A 19,446-nucleotide genomic window follows, 5' to 3' on the forward strand; every position below is an offset into this window, starting at 1 on the left:
TTATGGACGCAATAAGGAAAATGGCAACTCTCACTTCTGCAAAATATGAGCTGAGCCCTACCCGAGGACTCTTTCCTAAGCTACAGCAACTGGTAGGTGAGAATACAAGAACTACTCCATAGCATTACACTTTCCACCTATCACGCCTTCTGTGTAAGGCTTGATATGTGATAAACAAGCCAAATAACATGAATTTTTCATGCAAGGCATGATGTTATTGCAGTAGGACAGACTCTTTTAAGCAGCTTTGTATACAATCTGAAAGCTGAAGTCAGTTGCTGGAAACATTGCAGTAGCTAGTAAAAACTAAATTGTGGAGGAGGCAAATGCGTGAACCCATCGAAAGAAAGGCTGTGATATTTAAAACAGAAGTTCATACTTGTTCACATTTGCTCTCTGCTGAGCAGACAAGCAAGCATGAGCACACTTTGCACTCATGTTTCAGTAGGTGTTGATGCAGTTCCACAGATCTGGGGAACAGTGTTGCTAGTTACAGACTTGAACATGCCATTTTAAAGTCAGCAGTCCCACTAAAGGAAAGCATCATTTTGTGCCAAAGTGCATGTTAAATAGGCACACTGTGGGCAAATAACGTGCCTCTAGCATTTGATCTCCTGTCTGCGTCATTTTCCACCCTCTCACAGGCAAGGCTCCAGGCTTGGACCTTCCCTTGGGAAAATAAATAAATAAAAATGAGGTTTCAGTAGGAGAGAAGGGAGGCCAAAAACCCTGCCCCAACCATTCACATGGGACAGTTTGAAGCTCAACACATCCTGGCCAAAGGAGCAGTTTCTTACCCCAGAGCTGAGACCCCACCAAAAAGCAGAGCCAAGACAGGCTGAACCTGTTCTAAGGGAATATCTGCACACAATACAGGGCACACGCTGCTAAGGGTAGAAAACTTACAATTATGGAGATTCCCTATAGGTTATAAAAGCCAGGAGAGTCATCTCAACAGCTTCATCTACTGTAGCACTTGCTTCCCTCCACTGAGAGAGGCACCTGTCTTGGAGCACACACGTACACATACCACTCTCTTGTTTTTTGGTTGTTTTTTTTTTCCCAGTATTTTATTTCTGACAGGCATTTACAACGTTCCATTCATAGAACTAAAAACATAAAAATAGACCTTCTTTCAGCTTATAAAAGAAATATATAAGAACCTTTGACATAGACATGTCATGACATTATGTACAAGAACAACGGTACCTTCCCAGTACCAGCCTTCTAGAATTTCAGCACTGACTGTATTCTGCTGGGTACAGCACAGGACAGCTAAAACCTCCGCTTCTCCAACACACTGGGACACAACTGACAGGTAGATGATATAAAACAATGATGTGATAATACAAAGGGTATAGAAACCTTTCTAAAGCTTTTACGAAAAGAAATCAGAAGATAGCAAAAAGTTAATAGAGAAAGCTTTCATAAGATCAAGTATAGTGCACCAGAAACCAGAAAGTGGGGGCAAGGGAAGAATGCTAGCTGGGACACAAAGACAGTGATGGATTTTTGGGGGGAATAATTTTTGTTATGTTTTAAAATATAGTCAGAGTGGATTTTATAAAATATAATCCTAAAGCTATTATAAAATTTCAGGTTTTCAAAGTACCTACTAATGTGTCAAACATCAATAGATACCAACAAAAAAAAATTCATATAATCTTCCTTTTTTCCTGTAGGTGAAACTGAAATGGGAAAAGCTATATAAATCTTAAAAAAAAAAAAAAAGTGCTATTTTGTGTTTCGTATTTGGAAGTCTACTTAAAACCCACAAGATTTTAGTCATGTTTTACCCTGTTTTAGATGTTTAAATAAAAGATTTAAAATGTTAAAGAGGTTTGCTTGTGTAGAACTTGTTCATACTCTATTGCAGTGGAAAAGCTTTTATAAAGGAATTAAAATACACTAGTTTCACCCACAGCAGGAAAGTGGATGAGGTCAGTTTTTTGGCCATGAATTCCCTGTCCCCTAAGCCCAAACTCTGCCAGAGAGAGTGGACCAAACGGATCTGTGATGTTGCTACACTGGCTCCAGCGAGGTTACACCAAGGATCAGTTCGGTCCACTGCAATTGTCATGTAATTTTATTTTATTCTTTTTATTATCTAACTAAACTCCAGTCTCAAACATATACAATAATCCTTTTCCTGAAGAAAGTTATACCTAAATAAGTGTTTCCAGTTCATATTTTAATATAAAACCACCATTCCTAACCCTCTGCAAAAAGCTAGCCTTGTATCCTAGACGTGGAGCTACGCTAACGCTGTAAAACTCTTATCCCTTTGTGCCCCTGCATCTCAGGTAAAATACAAAAAAATATTTCTTCAAGTGTTAAATTTGGGTCTCTTTTAAGAGAGTTTGGCATCTTTATAATATTCTGTAAAACTAGAGCTTCCAACATTGACATTAAATTAGACCAGCCACAGACCAAGAGGACTTAACACAACATAAATCCCAAACCTTTCCTCACACATTCCTAAAATACACGTATATTCTCTTATACTTAAAGAGGGAAAAGTAATAAGAATACTGCAACTGTACACATTAAAAAGGCAGTTTCCTCAATATGGAGATGAACCTACGACTGAGATTTTACGGCTATAAAACCCTCTCTTCGTTGTGCTATTGTTTAAGCTAGTTCGCTGCACGTAGGTTAAGACATCCAGGGTGATTTGTTTTCCAGTGATGATATCCTCCCCATACTTAATTTCAGCCCCTGATTATTTTAGAATAAATAAAATAGTGTGAAAGCCCTTGGTAACGTAAGACAGGACCTTAAGCTTATTCTGTTCCAGGTTTTGAGCGTTTTACAGTTGCCTAAAGTGTGGCCGCATGGCTTCGGACCAATTCAGCTGCCGAAATGGTGTGTGCAAGTGTGCAATCTATCAGGATCAGCTCTCCACGGTGCGTGGGGGTGGGAGGGAGGGATGGAGGGCGGGACGGGGAGACCTACGCATCCTACGCATGGGGAAGGGGACCGGTTTAGAGCTCCGTGTTCAGTTTCCTGCTGGGGACAAAGTCTTCACGCCTAACCCAGATGACCTCCTCGCCGTGGCCCTCCACGTCGCCGTTGATGCCGGACAAGGCCGCCTGCTTCTTCAGCTGGGTCATCCTGGAGGCGTGCGTGTCCATGGCCGGGCGCGGGCGGTCCCCCCAGCACGGCTGGCTGCTCGTGATGGAGGCCGCCTGCAGGCGCTCCCGAAGGTCTCGGTCAGCCACAGCACCTCTCATGGCCTCGCAGTACTCATCGTCATCGCTGAGGATGTCCGTTTCCTTGATGTCCTCCTGCTCTTCATACTGAGCAAGGTCAAACTGTTCCTCTACCCAGCGGTCAGTGTCCCCACTGTGCGTGGGCTGCTGGGGCTCTTTTTCAGGGCTGCTCGTGTAGACGGCATCTGAGTCAATGGTAAACCTGTTTCGGGCCAGCCGCCGCCTCCTCCTCCCAAGAGACTTGCTTGGGGCTGACACTGCGCACACACAAAGATAAAACCCCACAGGCTTTTTACACACGGTACAACTCTCTTTAAAAAGCTAGTCTTCCAGGGGCCCTTTATTTAACACCGCTAGGCACAAAGCGGGCAGTCTCCCATGAATGACCTAGTCATTCGGCATCCTCCCTGCGGGCAAGTCACACTTCACTCAGCTCCTCAGCACAGGTCTCTCTCCAGCTGAAAAAGGAGTTTCTGCTACTCAGATCCACAGTTGGGATAATGGCCCACAATTACTGTTCCTCCTAAGCGGTAGGCAGCCAGCCAGCCAGCACAATGCGCATCTGTTCAGCTCAGCTTCTCACACGCAGTGCCCCTGCTGTCAGCACACCGCAAAAACCAACTAGCCTTACACCTCGGTACAGGAAATTGCTTTGTCTCGGGTAAGAGCAACGCTATAGGTTCCCGAGTGGCTACCTTGGTGCTGAAGATGCTGCAATTGTTGCTTATTTATGGGGAAGTAAGTTCCCTGTCCAGGCTCTGCTACTCCCTCCCTACTTGGGGGGGGTGGGGGGGGAAGAAAACCCTCAAACCAGAAAAACTTTGAGAAGTTCCTTACTCAGCATCAGCTGGTCTACTAGCTTTTGCAACTGGCCTCATTAGCAAATTCACATCTTCTGTGTTGGAACATCTTCAGAAGAGGCTTGTGAGGCAAAGCAGGAGACGAATCCTGCAGCTGAAGGACCTGCAGGCATTCCAGTGCTTTACGTGCGCACACACACGTAGCTCCACGGCAAGCAGGTGAACTCCGAGGTTATAGTTTGTCCCCCTCCACTAAACAGCACCTTAGCACTTTCAGTATGCATTTATTAAACTCTCGCTTGGGGATGGGGTTACATTTTAATATCCCTGAGCCTCAAAACATGCATTAAGTACAACAGCTCAGCAGTTGCAAGTTTTAACTGTAGTGAGAGGTCTGGACTCTAAGAGGAGAATTTAATCTCTGCAGAATTCATCATGCAAATGCACCAACGAGCCAAACCGAAAGATGGTTTGGCATCAACAGCAGATTAGCCCCACAGGCCGATTGAGGAAGCACTGTGGTGAAACAGTTGCATTTTGGCTCTCCTTTGACTCTTCTTTCTTACAACTGTAAGTGTCTGAGGCAGATGGCTAGCAACACCCCGAGTGAGAAGCCATGCTGCGAATGTTATTGGTCTGGCCTGCCCATTACAGAAGAGGAACAGAAAGCCTGGTTGTCTACATTGCTGGATCTAATGAGCAGAAAAAAAACCAACAACCAAAACCAAAACAGACCATAACAAAACACGCAGCGGTGCCGTGTACTTTTCAGTTGGAAGCAAATGTTTCTTCCCTCCATCATCTAGTGTTCTGAAAATGAAAACCTGCTTTTCCCTGGGATTTTCTCATTGCTTTTGCCTGAAGTCAACTGAAAAGGAAAATCCATGGTTTAGGACAGGCCATTACAAAAATAATAGTATCAAATGCATGCTTCTCAAAATGTGAGAAGTAGAAGCACATGCCCTTTAGCAATAGAGCTGAAAAGGCTAAAATGGAGGACATACAAAGCTATCTCTTCAAACCAAGCCACTGACTCAGGGGAGCTGATTTTTCTTGTGCCTCTTAGTTTAAAAGTGCTAGGGTTAGCTCAAAATTCTGTACATGCTTTTAAGAAATATGCAGCAGGCTTCTGCTTTGTTCAGCTGAAACCCGTTTCCAGATTAAAGTGCACAGCCAATCAGTATTGACAGGAATCCCATTTCTTCCTTCCATGCCAGAAGGACCGCTCTGAAGCTGAGCCTTGAGTGCAAAGCAAGGTAAATAGAGGCAATTTAAGGCTCTCAAGGAGGTGAAGCATGGAAAACCAGCAGTTTTTACATACACAGGAGAGAATGCTAATCCTAATATACAAGTAACATCGACACCACCACATGTCCTACAACGGTGCTAGGGTTACTGGGATCTTGAAAGTCTGTAGCCCTACAGTACCTGCCCTGTTCATGGCTGGCCTTGCACCTTTTAGAGCACACAATCTTTTTCCACCAAAAGGAACATATTGCTGGGATGAGGGCAAACTTTCAGTTTTAAGAAGCTGTCTTCTGTGTTTATCCCGCAGAATTGAGTGCACTGCCTTCAGAAAGTCCTTCCTGTGTTCTGGTGAACTGAAAAACAGGCAAGAATACAAAAGGCAGCGTTATCTCTTGGGAACTGCTAAAAGCTCACTGTAAAGGAGATGAATAATGACCAGTTCCGTAATTTCAGGCAGTGCAAACTGGCTGGCATGCGCTTCCCCCAGAGAAGACTCAATTTAATACAGTATTTTCAAAGCAAAGGTGAATCTATAATCATTGCAATGGACATCCAAAGAAACAAATACACTGTTCGTTAACAAAATATTTAGCGATTCACCCCTCTTGAGGCTTTCTTTTCCTCCAATATCAACCATGGATTTCTCTTTGTCTGATAAACATCAAGTTGACCTATGGTGGCTAATTAAATCTCAGTTTGTCTCCTGTAAACACATACCAAGCAGAAATCCTGCAACTCTCCACTACCTAGGAGTAGGAATTGGCTTGGTATCAGCTCCGTTAGACCCTCGTGAACTTGTGTACTAAGTTTTTATTTGGACTCTAAAACACATCAGGGCAACCACCACAATGAAGATAGACAAGGATTACTTAAGGAAAGGGCAATGCTGTAAGAGCAGAGGTTGGAACTTGGTGGCATGAAAGGTACCAGCTGAACAAGACACTTGAGCAGCTACCTGACATGAAGATCCAATGCTGGAGTTGGATGTAAATTTGTGAAAGGAAAATTGTAGTAAGGATATTCCCATAAAGGTGCACAGCTGATCAAATATATGCCTTTATTTGAATAGATTTTACAAAATTCTGCCTGCCAGAAGCAAGGTTTTAATACCCTCTCCCCACTTTCCCTACTGGCTATTCCCAGATCGCCTTAAAGGAAAGGGCATAGGCAAGCTGGGATCCAGAGACATAGCTGCCATTGAAAATACAAAAATGCACTTACCTACAGCAAAGGTGAAACGTTCTTTCTGGCCTGCCTTCAGATTCAGATTTAACATGGACAATCTCACATACAGAATTGGTCTCTGCATCTAAAGGGAAAAGCAAGCAGCACTTCATACAACAGTTTCTCATGTTTGACCCCGATTAGGGTATTTATTCCATAATCCTGAAAAAATGGTTTAAGACCATCTGGGACAACAGACAATACACTGCAAATAATATGAACTCATAGCTGAAAGGCAGTGGTGGGCAAATGACTCATGAAACAGACACTTAAACTCCCCAAAAATCTAGTAGTATTTTATATGCACTCACTCAGTCCCATAAAAATATGAAACCTCCCCTCCCCAGCTTTTCAGGTATTCCAGAGTACGGTCACATTTTACAGCTACGTCCTATGTTCTTTCCTCTTTCACTTATGCATTAGAAAGGGAGCAAATTGTTTAAAACTTTGAAATTTTTCTTATAAGCTTCACATGAAGCCACCAGTGACAAGAACAAAAATTTACTAGCTCTGTTGTCTCACAGCTGCAAGATTTCCTTCTAGTCTCTAGAAGAGGAACAGCGCAAACCAGAGTCAACAACAACTTTGTCCTGTTTTTTCAGAACCCTGACTGGCTTCAGAAAAGTACTGACGAGCTGGAGATACACAACTGGAGCTTCTGCCCCTTCATTTCTCTCCAGGGCTATTATGGATGTTGAGGTTGTGGATTCCTTGCTCAGGCCTCAGAAGCTGCATACACATGTACTAACGGTAAATGTTGGTCAGTGAACGCCCCCAGACCAAACATTAAGAACCCTGCCAAACTCATGCAGCGGGAACATTACCTGCACTTGCCAACGCTCGAACCTGCAGTGCTTCTAAAGGTATCATGTGGCGAAAGCGGAACGGATCCCAGTCTTCATAAATTGAAGCTCTATGTGATCCTCCCTGGAAGAATTTCAAAATACTGTTAGGAAATGAGACACCTTGGGATAGTCAGACACAAAAGTCTCCTTTGCTCTGCACTGAGAATGTCCAGCTAGAAACTTGTTGCAATTCCTGTTCTCTCACTACAACATCTTAGTAACCAGCATCACTAACGTGCCTATCTATGAAGGTCTTGCTAAATTCTAGACAAAACCAACCATTAGACCCAATGCCTTCAAAAGTCATTGGAGACCAATGCTGCATTCTCTCCTCCAAGTGCACATACACTCACAAACATGTGTAAGTTTTGCCTTAGACACTCCAAAGTTATTTTGTGGCCAGCTGACTCTAGAAAACAACCACACAAGCACTTCAAATCACACTCTGGTTTATGCCATATGTGGGAATCAAGAAGTTTTCTGTAATACTATAAACTGTGTTCCCTATTGTAGCAAGGCATGTGTTTACTGTCAAGCTTAGCTTTAACTTTTAATCCCAAACTCCAGCAGGATCCCTTGATACATACTGTAGGCACACCAAATTTAGCTAAGAGCAGTCAGCACTTACTCAGTGGCATGCAACAGCCAGAACTGAAGCAAGGGCATTGTGTTTCACTAAGAAAGTTGACAGGCATCAGCTCTCATATTTGATTCATATAGACTAATCAAAGAGTCAAAAACAAGAGAGACATTCAAGTTGACGCCTTGTTTCATGAAGGTCCACTCCACAGCATGGAATGGATGGGGCAGGCCACAGGAATGACTAGTCCAGCAGAGAGCAAGGGATTAACTAAATGAACACTTGCAGAGCACTGCACCCAGGCCAAACAGCAGGCCACTTGGCCTTACTCAAAACCTCAGCTGTGTGGCAGGGAACAAGAATCACGTATGCAAAAGCACACCCTAGCACCACAGCTTTATTGAAAGCAAATCTTGATTATAGCACCAGAAATGCACACAGCATCACCAAAATAGTCCATGCAACTTACAAGTTTCTTCTTCTGTTTCGAACCATCCTTGTATACAAGGACCACAGCAGTTTTGAACACTAGAGGAGAAAGTTAGAAACAAAAGCCACGTAGTCAATAAGGTTGGGAACAGGTGTCCTCTATACCCATAGCACACAGACCTTTCAACTCCTCAGACAGCCCTCACCTGAGTCAGGGAGGGAAGGCAGGAGTAAACCTACCAGCCCTCTTGCTATTCTTCCCCCAAAACCCAAGCTTAACTGCTTTTAGTACACAAAACCAAGTTACTTCATAGTCGCTTGAAACTTAAGAGTTACCAGTTATTGGAACAACTATTCAAGCAGCAACAGTTCTATACAAAAATTTAGAAAACTTTAATCCTTCTGGCTAAGTTCACCTCAAACAAATAAGCAGCATCCAGCTACACGCAGCCAGTCAAGCAGATAAGACCGAGCTTGAACAGAATTTGAACGCCTCCCAGGTGGGACAGCAGTCTATGCCAAATTAAAAAGCGAACACCACCGGCAGGCAGAGGTGTAATCCAACTCCTCTTTTGCCACATAACATCCACATGGAGCTGGAATTTGTTTTTCAAGACTCCAGTTTTCCTTGTGATCTTTCTTCAGGCCTCAAATGTACCCTTTGTTTTAGGATTGAATTGCATGGACATTTAATTTTGGACATTTTATGAAACCAATTTAAAGGTTTTTGGAGTAATTAAGAGTTGCTGCACATTCCTAGCAGCTTTCATGAGGCCCTCAGCTTCACAGTATGACCAGGTGCTTTCCCAGCTTACAGGAAAGCAGTCAATTTTCATATGCTCTTCCAGAGCAAAGCTGAAAGAGTCTTCATTTGTTACCCGTTTGGCAAAAAAATCAAAAGCAAAAATAAAAGTCATTGGCTTCCTAACCAGTATTGCCCTCTGGAAACAACAAGGAAAAAGCCCGTTGCGTATAAAGAAATTTTGGAACAAATAAAGAAAAGCTAGCATGCTCTGCATTACTTGATATAATTCTGAAAGTATGAGAGACAAGTTAGCTAATACAAGTGATCATGTACCTTTCCAAGGGACCGTACTCCAACGCAGTGGAAAGACCTTGAGATCTATGCCAACCGCAGTTTCAATTTGTAGTTTGGCCACTCAAGATAGACTACTCGGAGGGAGACAGACTACTCCAAAGCAACTCACTGGGAGTCCTGGCCTAACTTTTAAGCACTTTTTAAAGCTTAGATATACAAGTAATTTCTGGCAAAAGGCACAAAGGAAAAAGGCAAAACCTCTTCAAGCCCCCAACCCCATCCTACAGCATGGGAAGTAGAGTTACTTGGCATTGATCAGACTACAGAACTGTATCTTTTCAGAGACAAATACCCTTCTATATAGCCCTCAATTCATAGCCTTGGATATGGGTTTAAGAAAAACTCTTGCACTATTACAGCAGTCATCTCCAAATTCTTCACCAGATTTAGATCAATGCAGAACAGAATTTCACCACTGCAGCAAAGAGGCAAATATGGTTTTAGGTTCCAGCCAATTTTGCAGAAGGCAATGCTTAACTACCGTCATCAAATATCTGCCAAGGCACAGTCGACAGTCTTTTAGGCATCTGAAATAAAATTACTAGGATACAAACCAAATGCTGCCAGCTCAGGTTCCTTCTTCCATTTCCCCAGTGAAGCAGGAGGATTCAGCCATATCACTGTATTATGCAAGAGTAAGTCCCCCATCGAAAGGTCTGCAACCTGCCAACACAAACACATGCACAAAGACACAACATGTAATCAGTTCAAGAAAGCTTACTTGAATTTTCAGTTCAAGAAAACTTGCTTGAACTTTATTCTTAAACAAAGAAATGCCCCACAAGCAAACTTTTGGAATATTTAATCAGATGACTGCAAGCATGTGCAAACAGACTGTAACAGTTGGCAACAGATGCATGTAAATCCTTAATTATGAGCATAAATTAGGAGAAGTCAAACTCAGAGTCCAGATCTCGTAACCTGGTGGGAAGTCAGGGCAAAACCCAGATGTCTTCCATGCATTTTTTGCTCCTTTGTCCATCTTTCTCCCTACTAGTTTCTTTCTATTTTGTTTGAACATTTAAGCATAGCTCCCATCACACCCACACAGTTTTGGGGTAAAGTTTAGAGAGTGCATCACGTAAAGCAGTCAAAGCACTTCCTCACCACAGTTGCTGTGGGTCTTGATTTTGCCCAAAGGCTCACCTGTGGAAACCACATTGCTGGAAATGGACTAATAAAAGGAGTTCCTAACAACTGTTGGGAGACGCCTACTAATATTGCAGCAACCAGATCTTTCACTTTGACTTATGGTCTCCCAGAGTGACAAATCAAGGACCATCCCCAGTCTAGGGGCCATGTTATCCCATTCCTCCACCCTCCTCTCAGTGAAGTCTGACTTTTGCTAAAGGATGCTACAGATACCGTCAGCACAACCACCTGAGGTCTCCCCAGTAACAAGAGCAACACTAAGATATGTGTTTACTGTCTCCTCTTTCAGATTAACAGCAAACCATGACTGCTCTCCCCACAGATGTCCTGACATGCTCTCTCCACCGCTGCTTGCCAGCGCCAACCCTAGTCTCTGCCCTCTACCCACCATCTGATCCTCCCTCCCCACCGCTGCTATCCAGCTCTCACACCCAAAGCTTCCTCAACACTACTCAATACCAGACCTCCTTTGCTTTGTAGACCAATGCATCTTATGTTTGTTCTTCATCCTGACTGTTGGCAAAACCCCATTACTTCATACTGTCATGCCTCTCTCCAGCCTTCACCCACATCGCTGTTCCCATTGGCCCTTTAGTGTGTCTACCTCTTCCTTGAGTCCCCGTTGACCTTACTTCATTCCCCCATTACTGCCCACCACTCCTTCACTGCACTGCTGGACTGCAGAACCACGTTTTATTTTTAAATGGAGAGTCCTGGTCTCAGTCTGAAACTTCAAGACACCTTCCACTGGTTTCTAAGTTGGTCAGCCAGGACTGAGCCACACTGGATCTTCACGTATTTGCAGATGTGCCATATGAGACATCTAGACCAAAGCTCTCTCACATAAAGCCCACTAACATACTTCCTACAAGAGAAACAGCAGTTTCTCACACACCACACCTCACATTTTGATCTCTTTAAAGTGATTGAAGACCTAAGTACAGACTTGCCTCAGCATGCCAGTCCACTCAGACTGGTGGGGTGACTATTTATGTGGAATGAGGAGAGCCGAGACATGGACATTGAAATAGTGAACTGCAGGCTGTGATATGATTTTGACCCAAGCACAACACTGATGAATGAATCCACTACTTCTTTACATTGGTCCATGAACCATGGTACACTGAACCATGCATGGAAAAGCAGTTTTTTAATTGGATTGGGATTTATCTGTTTGCACCACGATCCACTTAAATGACACAGCACAAAAGGTAAACATTTGATACAATTTAAACATTCATGCTACAGGCACCAAAATAACAGCCTGATTCTCTTCAATTTGATCATGTTACCTCTTTTTTCTCCCCTGTTTGTTCTGCTATGAGTTGGTCAAACACTGCCCCATATTCTTCATGGATTTTCTGCATTTCATTAATGTGGCTGGCAACCTTGTTCATTGTTTTTATGGCCACTATAAGAAAGACAGAGAGATAGGGGAAGAGACAAAAGGTATTTTTAAGCCTCTGAGAGGAAGGGGGAGGAGGAGGGTTCCAGATCAGAGGTTAAACAGGGAAGGGCAACATAGGTTAGCTCCTTACCATCAAGGTGATAATGTTCTTCACTTTCCACATCAGTCAGAGCAAAGAGCTCCTTCAGCAGGAGAGGGTATTTCAGTATCCGCTGGATGGGTTTGATGAGGTAAGACTCCAGCGTGGATGAGTGCTGCCGTCGGGGATTCTGAGCATCCAGAAATGCCTTGAAAGCAGTGTCTGTCTTGGCTGGAAGATTATAATGAAGCAATTGGATAAATCAAAAATCATAACAGCTGCCCTGACAAAGCGACTTTTCCAGCTTTAAATTCATTTATCCAGAGATATTTTGCAAGGAAATGCAGATTTATCAGGTCCACAGTATTAGATTTATGCACTTCAGGTTTTGAGTTACTGACATTTTGCCACAGATACACTATATATGACTTAACAACAGGCACCCACCTACCATACCAATACTTGCAGTTTTTGATTTCACTATCCACAGTGTTTCTGGCCCTGCAACTATTTTGGAGCAGTATATATCGTTTTAATCATCTGTTTCCTTTAAAAAAAGGCTTAAATTGGATATTTGTAAGAAATCACTACTCATGAGTCTAGCCTGACAGGCTAATATTAATATTGGCGAGTCTGGTTATTGTTACCTCATTAAACCTTAAAATGCAGTACTGAACAACAACAAAAATCAAGAGCTAGTAAGCAGGAAGCAGTAAGCTTATGACATCGCACCGTATTTTGGGAGCAGAGACAAACTGGACACCTGATTGCCATCATCTCTTCTACCTGACTGCTACTGAATTTATAAAAATACCAATGTCTCTGTTGCTCCCTCTATTAGAACATAAATTTGTACAGGGAGGGAAGTATGGAGAATGTGGAGTTTTTAGACATACAAGTTACTTAGTGCAAGAACAATTCCACAAAACTGCTTTTATTAGAGCCATGTCCCCTGCTGAAGTGGGGTTGGTTTTTTGCAGTCACCTGATTTCAATAAAGCAACTTCAGTTTCAAATCCAAAAACCACCTGCACCTCAGCTGAGGTCACCAAATTACACTTTAAATACACTCCCAGGCTTTTGAAGAGATTTATCACCAGAATAGAATTTTAAGTTCTGTTTGTGCCACAATTCAAGCACAAGCATTTCTCATTTATAAATAGAGTCAGCAATGAAAAAGCAAAACAAAACAACCAGATCTACCTAGCCTACCGCCTAACTTAAGGTCCAACATAATGATGCTGAAAGCAAGCATGGATGTGACTAGCAACAAATCATTTATTCATGTATTCCACAGAGCTGCCAAGTATTCTTTGCAGCATGGTAAATAAGAGTTTACAAGCAGAAATTAAAAAAAAAAAATGTGCACAGGAAAACAAAAGCCAAACCAACCAAGAAACAAAAAACCCCAAAACTGTTGATTGTCAGGCATCCAGATGTTCTTTGAAAAAGAAGAGCCCCTCCCTTAACGGCATTGCTCCTACAACTGGAACCATTTGTTTATTTAACATCTTGGCCAAAAATGAATTTCATGAAGCACTGCTAACTCTAAGAGATTAACACTTTCACAGGGGAAAAAGCATCGCTTCAAGGCAAGGAGGCCCATGAGCATTTCTAAGACAGACCACGGTTAATTTATCTCCATCTCAGCAAGCCAAGCTCTACTAGGAATTCATACATGGAAACTTCTCAGGCAAACTGGAACAAAGGTGAGAGGAAAAAGAGAGGAGAGAGAGAGCATGGTGAAGTTAAAATATTTAGACAGCTTCCATAAAACATTCTCCCAGGCTGATCCTTTCCTAGTGGCTGTCAGCATTCAACCACATTGGCTGGAGCTTCAGTGGGATTGCCACTAGCAAGGATTCACGGCACAAACTATAGAAGGATCCAGAGGTCATTACAAGCGTCACTACTCCTGGTTCCAAAGTACACGGTGATCCATTAGCACATGCCACATCACCCATTTATGAAATCGTTCCACTCCCCACATGACTGAAAAGAAACTGAACATGTCAGGGGAGAATGAATTAAGTGTGTGGAGGAAAACTACACGCAAGGTTAACAATCTCTCGTAATGAGCTACTCAGGTATCATTACATCGATGGTGGTCCAAGAACACTCAAGACGGAGAGCTCTCTGCGAGCTTCTCAGGCCAGATGGACTTAACTTCCTTACTGCAAAGACTCCTGGAGAGCAACCAGGCACATGTGTGCCCCCATTTCTCCACCACAACTTGCCCTGCACTGTTTGGGGTGCAGTGGCCACCTCTCATCATCCACAAGGACAACCTGCACCAGTCCAAACGAACATGTCGCTGCGACATCTCTCTCTCTCTGCCTGTCCAGGTCTATTTGTACAGCACATGGCTCTTACCTTTCACCAGTACTTTGGGGACTTTTGTGTGGCTGGCACAGAAGGCACTGTACAGCTTGAACCGGTCAGCGTAGTAAAGAAAGGATCCACCCAAGGAAAATAACACTTTCTAGGATTTAAAAAAAAAAAAAAAAAAAAAAAGGCATTAGGAAAAGCAGCACATGAAAGCCAGTAAGTTATTTTCCCTTCTGCCAAGTCACCTGAAGTTTCCATCTAGCTTTTGGATGACAGGACATTGGATTTTTAGAATGTTTTCACACCATCTAGCAGGAAACAGGCCTAGCCTTGGTGTCTGGATTTAGGATATGCGATTAAAATCATTAGCCAAGTTCCAGTTAGGACTATCTGGAGACATCACTGACAATAGAGGGAAGTAGGTTCACAGCTCCAGAGCTATATTTAAATGCCCGAGCTTAAAACCTTATTGATCTACATACTGACCAGAGGCCACAGAAAGGACTAGATGTATCTGACTTTGTAATGGATCATGTAACGTATGGATAATGTAAGGAGCTGCAAGCAAGACTGTTATGCCTCTGCACAAACACACCAAGGTCTTCACTCTCTTGAAAATGAGTTTGGGTTAAGGGCCAAACACAATCTTTCCCTAAGATGTCTATGCCACAGTCAAGCATTTGCTCCACTACCCACTTAAGAACAAGACAACATGGGGTGGGGTGGGGGAGACAACACACAGGCAGCTTGCCTACAGTCAGCAGAGGGAAGCAAACTGCAGAACTGAAACCCTGAAGCCTTGAAGTCCCATTTTGCACACTGCTTTCAGACTATGCCCATAGGACAGAACTGAACGTGAAGTTGATGTTCTTTTTCTGGAAAGAGGTGGAAGCAGCTGTACTTCTAAGACAGAGTTTTCTCTGTAAGGAGGCTTCTTCCACACTCCTCTCAAGCTCAGAGCACGCAGCGGTCACAGAGGCTTCCGCCACTAAAAAAAGTGTCTCTGTGCTCTCCATTAAGGGCACATTTCCTACAAATGAAAAGCTGTGTTCTAGTTATGCGAGGGCAGTGTTCATGATTGATGCTTATTTTAAGCAAGCACCTGATGGCAAAGCCAAACATGCACAAGACGACAAATTCTTTCAGTAGTTCTTCCAGGGCTCTATGTTAGCTGAAGAGCAATCCCAGTGGAATAATTATTATTATTATTCATCAAGACATCCTGTCCCCTACCAAGCTGAGTGCTCAAAGCAAGAGTAAAATTCACCAAAGACAAAACATTGTATTAGCTACTTGCCATATATCCAGTACATGACTGCATTAGAAATAAAACAAAATTTCTGTTTCCATATCTTCCTATTTTTTTTAAATGAAGTTCATGTATCTTTAGTTTACATTTCTACCTTTGACACACATCTGCAGATAGTTGGAAGTATCTGGCATATAGTTCTGCTATGCATCAAAAGCCCAAAAACAGAATTCAACTTACAGTTCCGATCTGTAGTCCTAGTATGCTTCTGAACTACTATATTAGACTTGTTAGAACAAAGATTTTATGTAACTTTCCATTTCTAGCTTTTCCTGACAGCCCAAGAAAAGAAATCTGGCAGAAGAGCAAGAATAGCATCTAAAAGCTCATGGCGTTACAGATTTTTAGTGCTCTGTATGGCTAAATGTAGTATAAACTACAATTGTAGTGGGATGTTTTTCAAACAGCTCCAGTATTAGCTAAAAATTAATCTCGAGTGTAAGTTGATGTAGGTTTTTACATGAACAGTGACAGTAGTCAGACAAATATGATGAACATGTTAAAGGACTACTCAGAATGTAAGCAATGAGATTACCTTAAATTGCTCAACTTTTTCAAGCTTTTCCAGGTCTGGAACCAGCCTTACTCCATCTTCGAGAGTTTTCAAGAACTCCACCTGGAATGCTACCATTTCAGTCAGATTCCCAAAGAGAACATCCAGCTAATAAGAGAAAAAAGCAAGATGTTGAAAATATTACTTTACAGCTAAATTGCATTTTCTAGAACTTCAGTAATTCTCAGTCCAATTGTATAATTAGTGTGATGTCAGGAAAAAACCTACAGACTATACATTATTGAGCAGTACCTTCATACTCTACTCAATCCATTTTTCTAAAAGAAATGGAATTCAAAATATCTCCATACTCCTTGCTCAGACAAGCAAGTCAAGCTGGGGGGTGGGCAGAGCAGAGGGATGATGCATAAGCTATCTAGCAAAAAGATAAGCAAGAGTTAACGTACCTCATCTGGTGTGAGGAATGTTTCCTTTTGCAGAGGCTTCAGGTATCTCTCCATTAGACAATTTAAGTCCTAAAAATTCAGAAAAAGATTCCCATGCTGGTTCATCAAACCGCCCCCGAATATTTATCGCAGTGGCAAAGATCACCATTTACCTAGTCTATGAATGTATCCCTTTCACACGTAAGACAACATAGTTGGAGTTCACAGAATTTAAGATAGTACAAGAAAACATTTACAGTTTTACTTATAAAATCAATACCAGATCTCATTGAGCAGTGATCCTCTGCACACCAGCTAAGTAATTTCAAAATGATAGCATAAGAATTTGGAAAGTCTACTTATTTCAGAGGTTTAAGTTACTATTCTAGAGGCAGATTGTAGAATTGAATGTAAATTAACTAAGAGATACATGCATGAAACAAATTGAAGTATTAGAAAAGAAACCAACAAAATTTGCCAGAAGGAGGATAAATATTAGTAGACTGAAACAACACGTTGAGACCCCTTACTTTGACATAGGTGCGTTCCGTCTCAAGAAGTTCACAGATAACCTTTCGCAGTTTATCTGCATCTGTGAGCTGTCTCATGGTGGCCAGCTGTGGTCCTGTAAATTCCTGAGGATGAGCACTTGAATCAGAAGGGTTCATTTCATGCAGACTGCGACAGAAAGCAGCGACCTGCTCTGTACTCTTTAAAAAGAGGAAGAGGAAAGACCAGCGGTAATATTTTAAGTAAGAGCTATAGGAATGATGGAGCCGAGAAGCCTTTGCAGTTAAGCAGGTGCAGCTTGGGCACTTTTTAACAGTCAAAGTCCAGAAGTGCACATATCGTTTCATATATCTGTCTATCCTATCTCTCAGTGACAGGGTATAAGGGACAGGGGGGGAAGAGTTGCACAATTCAAGTTAATTGAAGTGCTGTTCAATAACATTCCTCCTTTGAGATAAGCATGAACTTTAATTAAATAGGCTTGTCCAGCACTTGAAATTGAAAAAACAAACAGGCCCAAGAATGGGAACCAAAAATTACTGTGCAAACAAAACACACACCCCAGCCCTCTGCCAGTTCTCTCACCTAGTTTGCAACAGTCCCGTGAATAGCTGTGTCACAGCCAAGAGACAATGCGGAGACAGAAACTGTTTAATCTGTTTTTCAGGGAAGCAGAGCCATCTGGGGAACCAAAGCCTCTCAAGGCTTCAAACGCAAGCTCTTTGGGAAAGTAGCTGTGTATCTGTTCTGTGTCTGGAAACATGCCTCGCAGCATGAATTTCTTCCCCATAAATCAGGTTTTTCGGAGCTGCTACATGTAGCTGGTTTCTTTAATGTTTAATTAGCTGTCTATATATAAAGACAGTTATCCTCTCTTCACCTCCTCATGTTAGATCATTTTCTCGCATCTTCAGTTACACTGAAAAGTTTGGAGCTGGTATAGTCTCTGGTGTCAGCAATGACAGCCCCAGGCTTCTAGGGTTGCCAAAGCAGCAGACCTGTCTCCATCCCAGAAACCTTGAGGCGGCATGGAGGGAAAAGAACTTCTGTATGTGATCACACCTCTCTAACCTTCTGCATATAATCCTGCCATGGTATCTTAATCCAGATTTAGTGACTTCCAAGCACTGCCTCTACAGCCCCCCAGTTCATACTAAAACAACTGACCCAAAACTAGCCTGTTCAAACAGAGAATATGCAAAGAGACAAGAGGAGGCAAGAATAAAGAAAAAAAAAAAGAAAAAAAAAAAAGAAAAAAGCACTTTGCCACCTTGCACTTTGGAGACAGGGCCCTGGCCCCTGGGAGACCACTTAACTCCCACCAGCTGGTAGCAACCACCTCATCGGGAGCCTGCACTACCCCACACCTTCTTGATGACTCAGCGCTAAAAAGTCTCCGTACTTTTTAAGCTGCACAGTCTGCTCACACAGCTATCTTCCCCTCTCAGTGCACCTACAATGCCATGAAGCCCAAGAGGAGCACTAGCCATGCTAGTGACAAGTAAGGGATTTCCTGCCATAATACAGTTACTTTCCTGAAAGGTATCTTATGGCTGTAAATGCTCACCTGAGTGTATCACTGCAAGGCATATCAGTAAAGATGCTTTTTATGCAATGGATCGTTTTCTTCAGACACAAGTGTAAGAAACAAACTGTCTATACAAAAAATGCCTCTTGGACACAGTTTATTAGAGGAAAAATATTTGTTTTCAGTATCTGAGGTTTAACTCCGATAAGTAAGAAAGGAAAAATGTTGTAAGTTCAGGGCACGATGAAGCAGCGAGTTGAACGAGTCCATTTCCAACTAACTCAGCGTCTGGTAATGGCACATGTCAAGTTAAGAGTTAAGATTTCTTAATCAAAGTAGTTCCTTTTATTTCTCAGCAAGGTTCCACCTATACTCACTGTACGCTTAAGTATAAACCATACCCAAACTTTTGGGTTAAGTTTGCACTAGATTTCAACAGGTGTGATCTTGATCCCAACAGCCCCAAATCCACAAAGCACAGTAGGTGAAAGCCTGGCTTTAGGTCAGGCAAAAATCCTGCCCAAGTTACCTGCTCTGCTGGAAAGGGACAAATAGCTGACAATTAATATATGCTAATCTGAGCCTGCAGAGGCTCAGGACATGCAGCGTTTTGCTCAGAAATGTTTAGCTTTGTTAAGACTATTTTGTGAGCAAATTTTTGAGGAAGACATATCCAGTGTCATTTTAAGAGCCAAATGCACAAATTAAAAGTTATTATGTATAAAACACAGTATGGACTCAAATTCCAAAAATAAAC

At 42.4% G+C, this 19,446-nt stretch overlaps 1 protein-coding gene across 10 annotated transcripts in view; it reads right to left on the reverse strand.

Annotated features, from left to right (window-relative positions):
* Positions 1–508: 508 nt before the first annotated feature.
* The window catches only part of TIAM1 (TIAM Rac1 associated GEF 1), a 193,830-nt gene continuing 174,892 nt past the window's right edge, over positions 509–19,446 (reverse strand). For 7 of the 10 annotated variants that reach the window (XM_049835102.1, XM_049835101.1, XM_049835103.1 and 4 more), the window contains 12 exons: positions 17,182–17,361; positions 16,673–16,741; positions 16,248–16,373; positions 14,449–14,557; positions 12,128–12,307; positions 11,882–12,000; positions 9,992–10,100; positions 8,379–8,437; positions 7,309–7,411; positions 6,482–6,569; positions 5,441–5,613; positions 510–3,469 (listed from right to left, as the gene is read on the reverse strand). In XM_049835102.1, coding sequence (XP_049691059.1) covers positions 2,985–3,469; positions 5,441–5,613; positions 6,482–6,569; positions 7,309–7,411; positions 8,379–8,437; positions 9,992–10,100; positions 11,882–12,000; positions 12,128–12,307; positions 14,449–14,557; positions 16,248–16,373; positions 16,673–16,741; positions 17,182–17,361 — 1,800 coding nt within the window. In that variant the 3' untranslated portion in view covers positions 510–2,984. Of the gene's footprint in view, positions 3,470–5,440; positions 5,614–6,481; positions 6,570–7,308; positions 7,412–8,378; positions 8,438–9,991; positions 10,101–11,881; positions 12,001–12,127; positions 12,308–14,448; positions 14,558–16,247; positions 16,374–16,672; positions 16,742–17,181; positions 17,362–19,446 lie in introns of all 10 variants that reach the window. The other 3 variants (XM_049835108.1, XM_049835106.1, XM_049835109.1) reach the window with 3 other exon arrangements.

This window comes from Accipiter gentilis, chromosome 32 (genome assembly GCF_929443795.1).
Source record: "Accipiter gentilis chromosome 32, bAccGen1.1, whole genome shotgun sequence".
NCBI classification, from domain to species: domain Eukaryota; kingdom Metazoa; phylum Chordata; class Aves; order Accipitriformes; family Accipitridae; genus Astur; species Astur gentilis.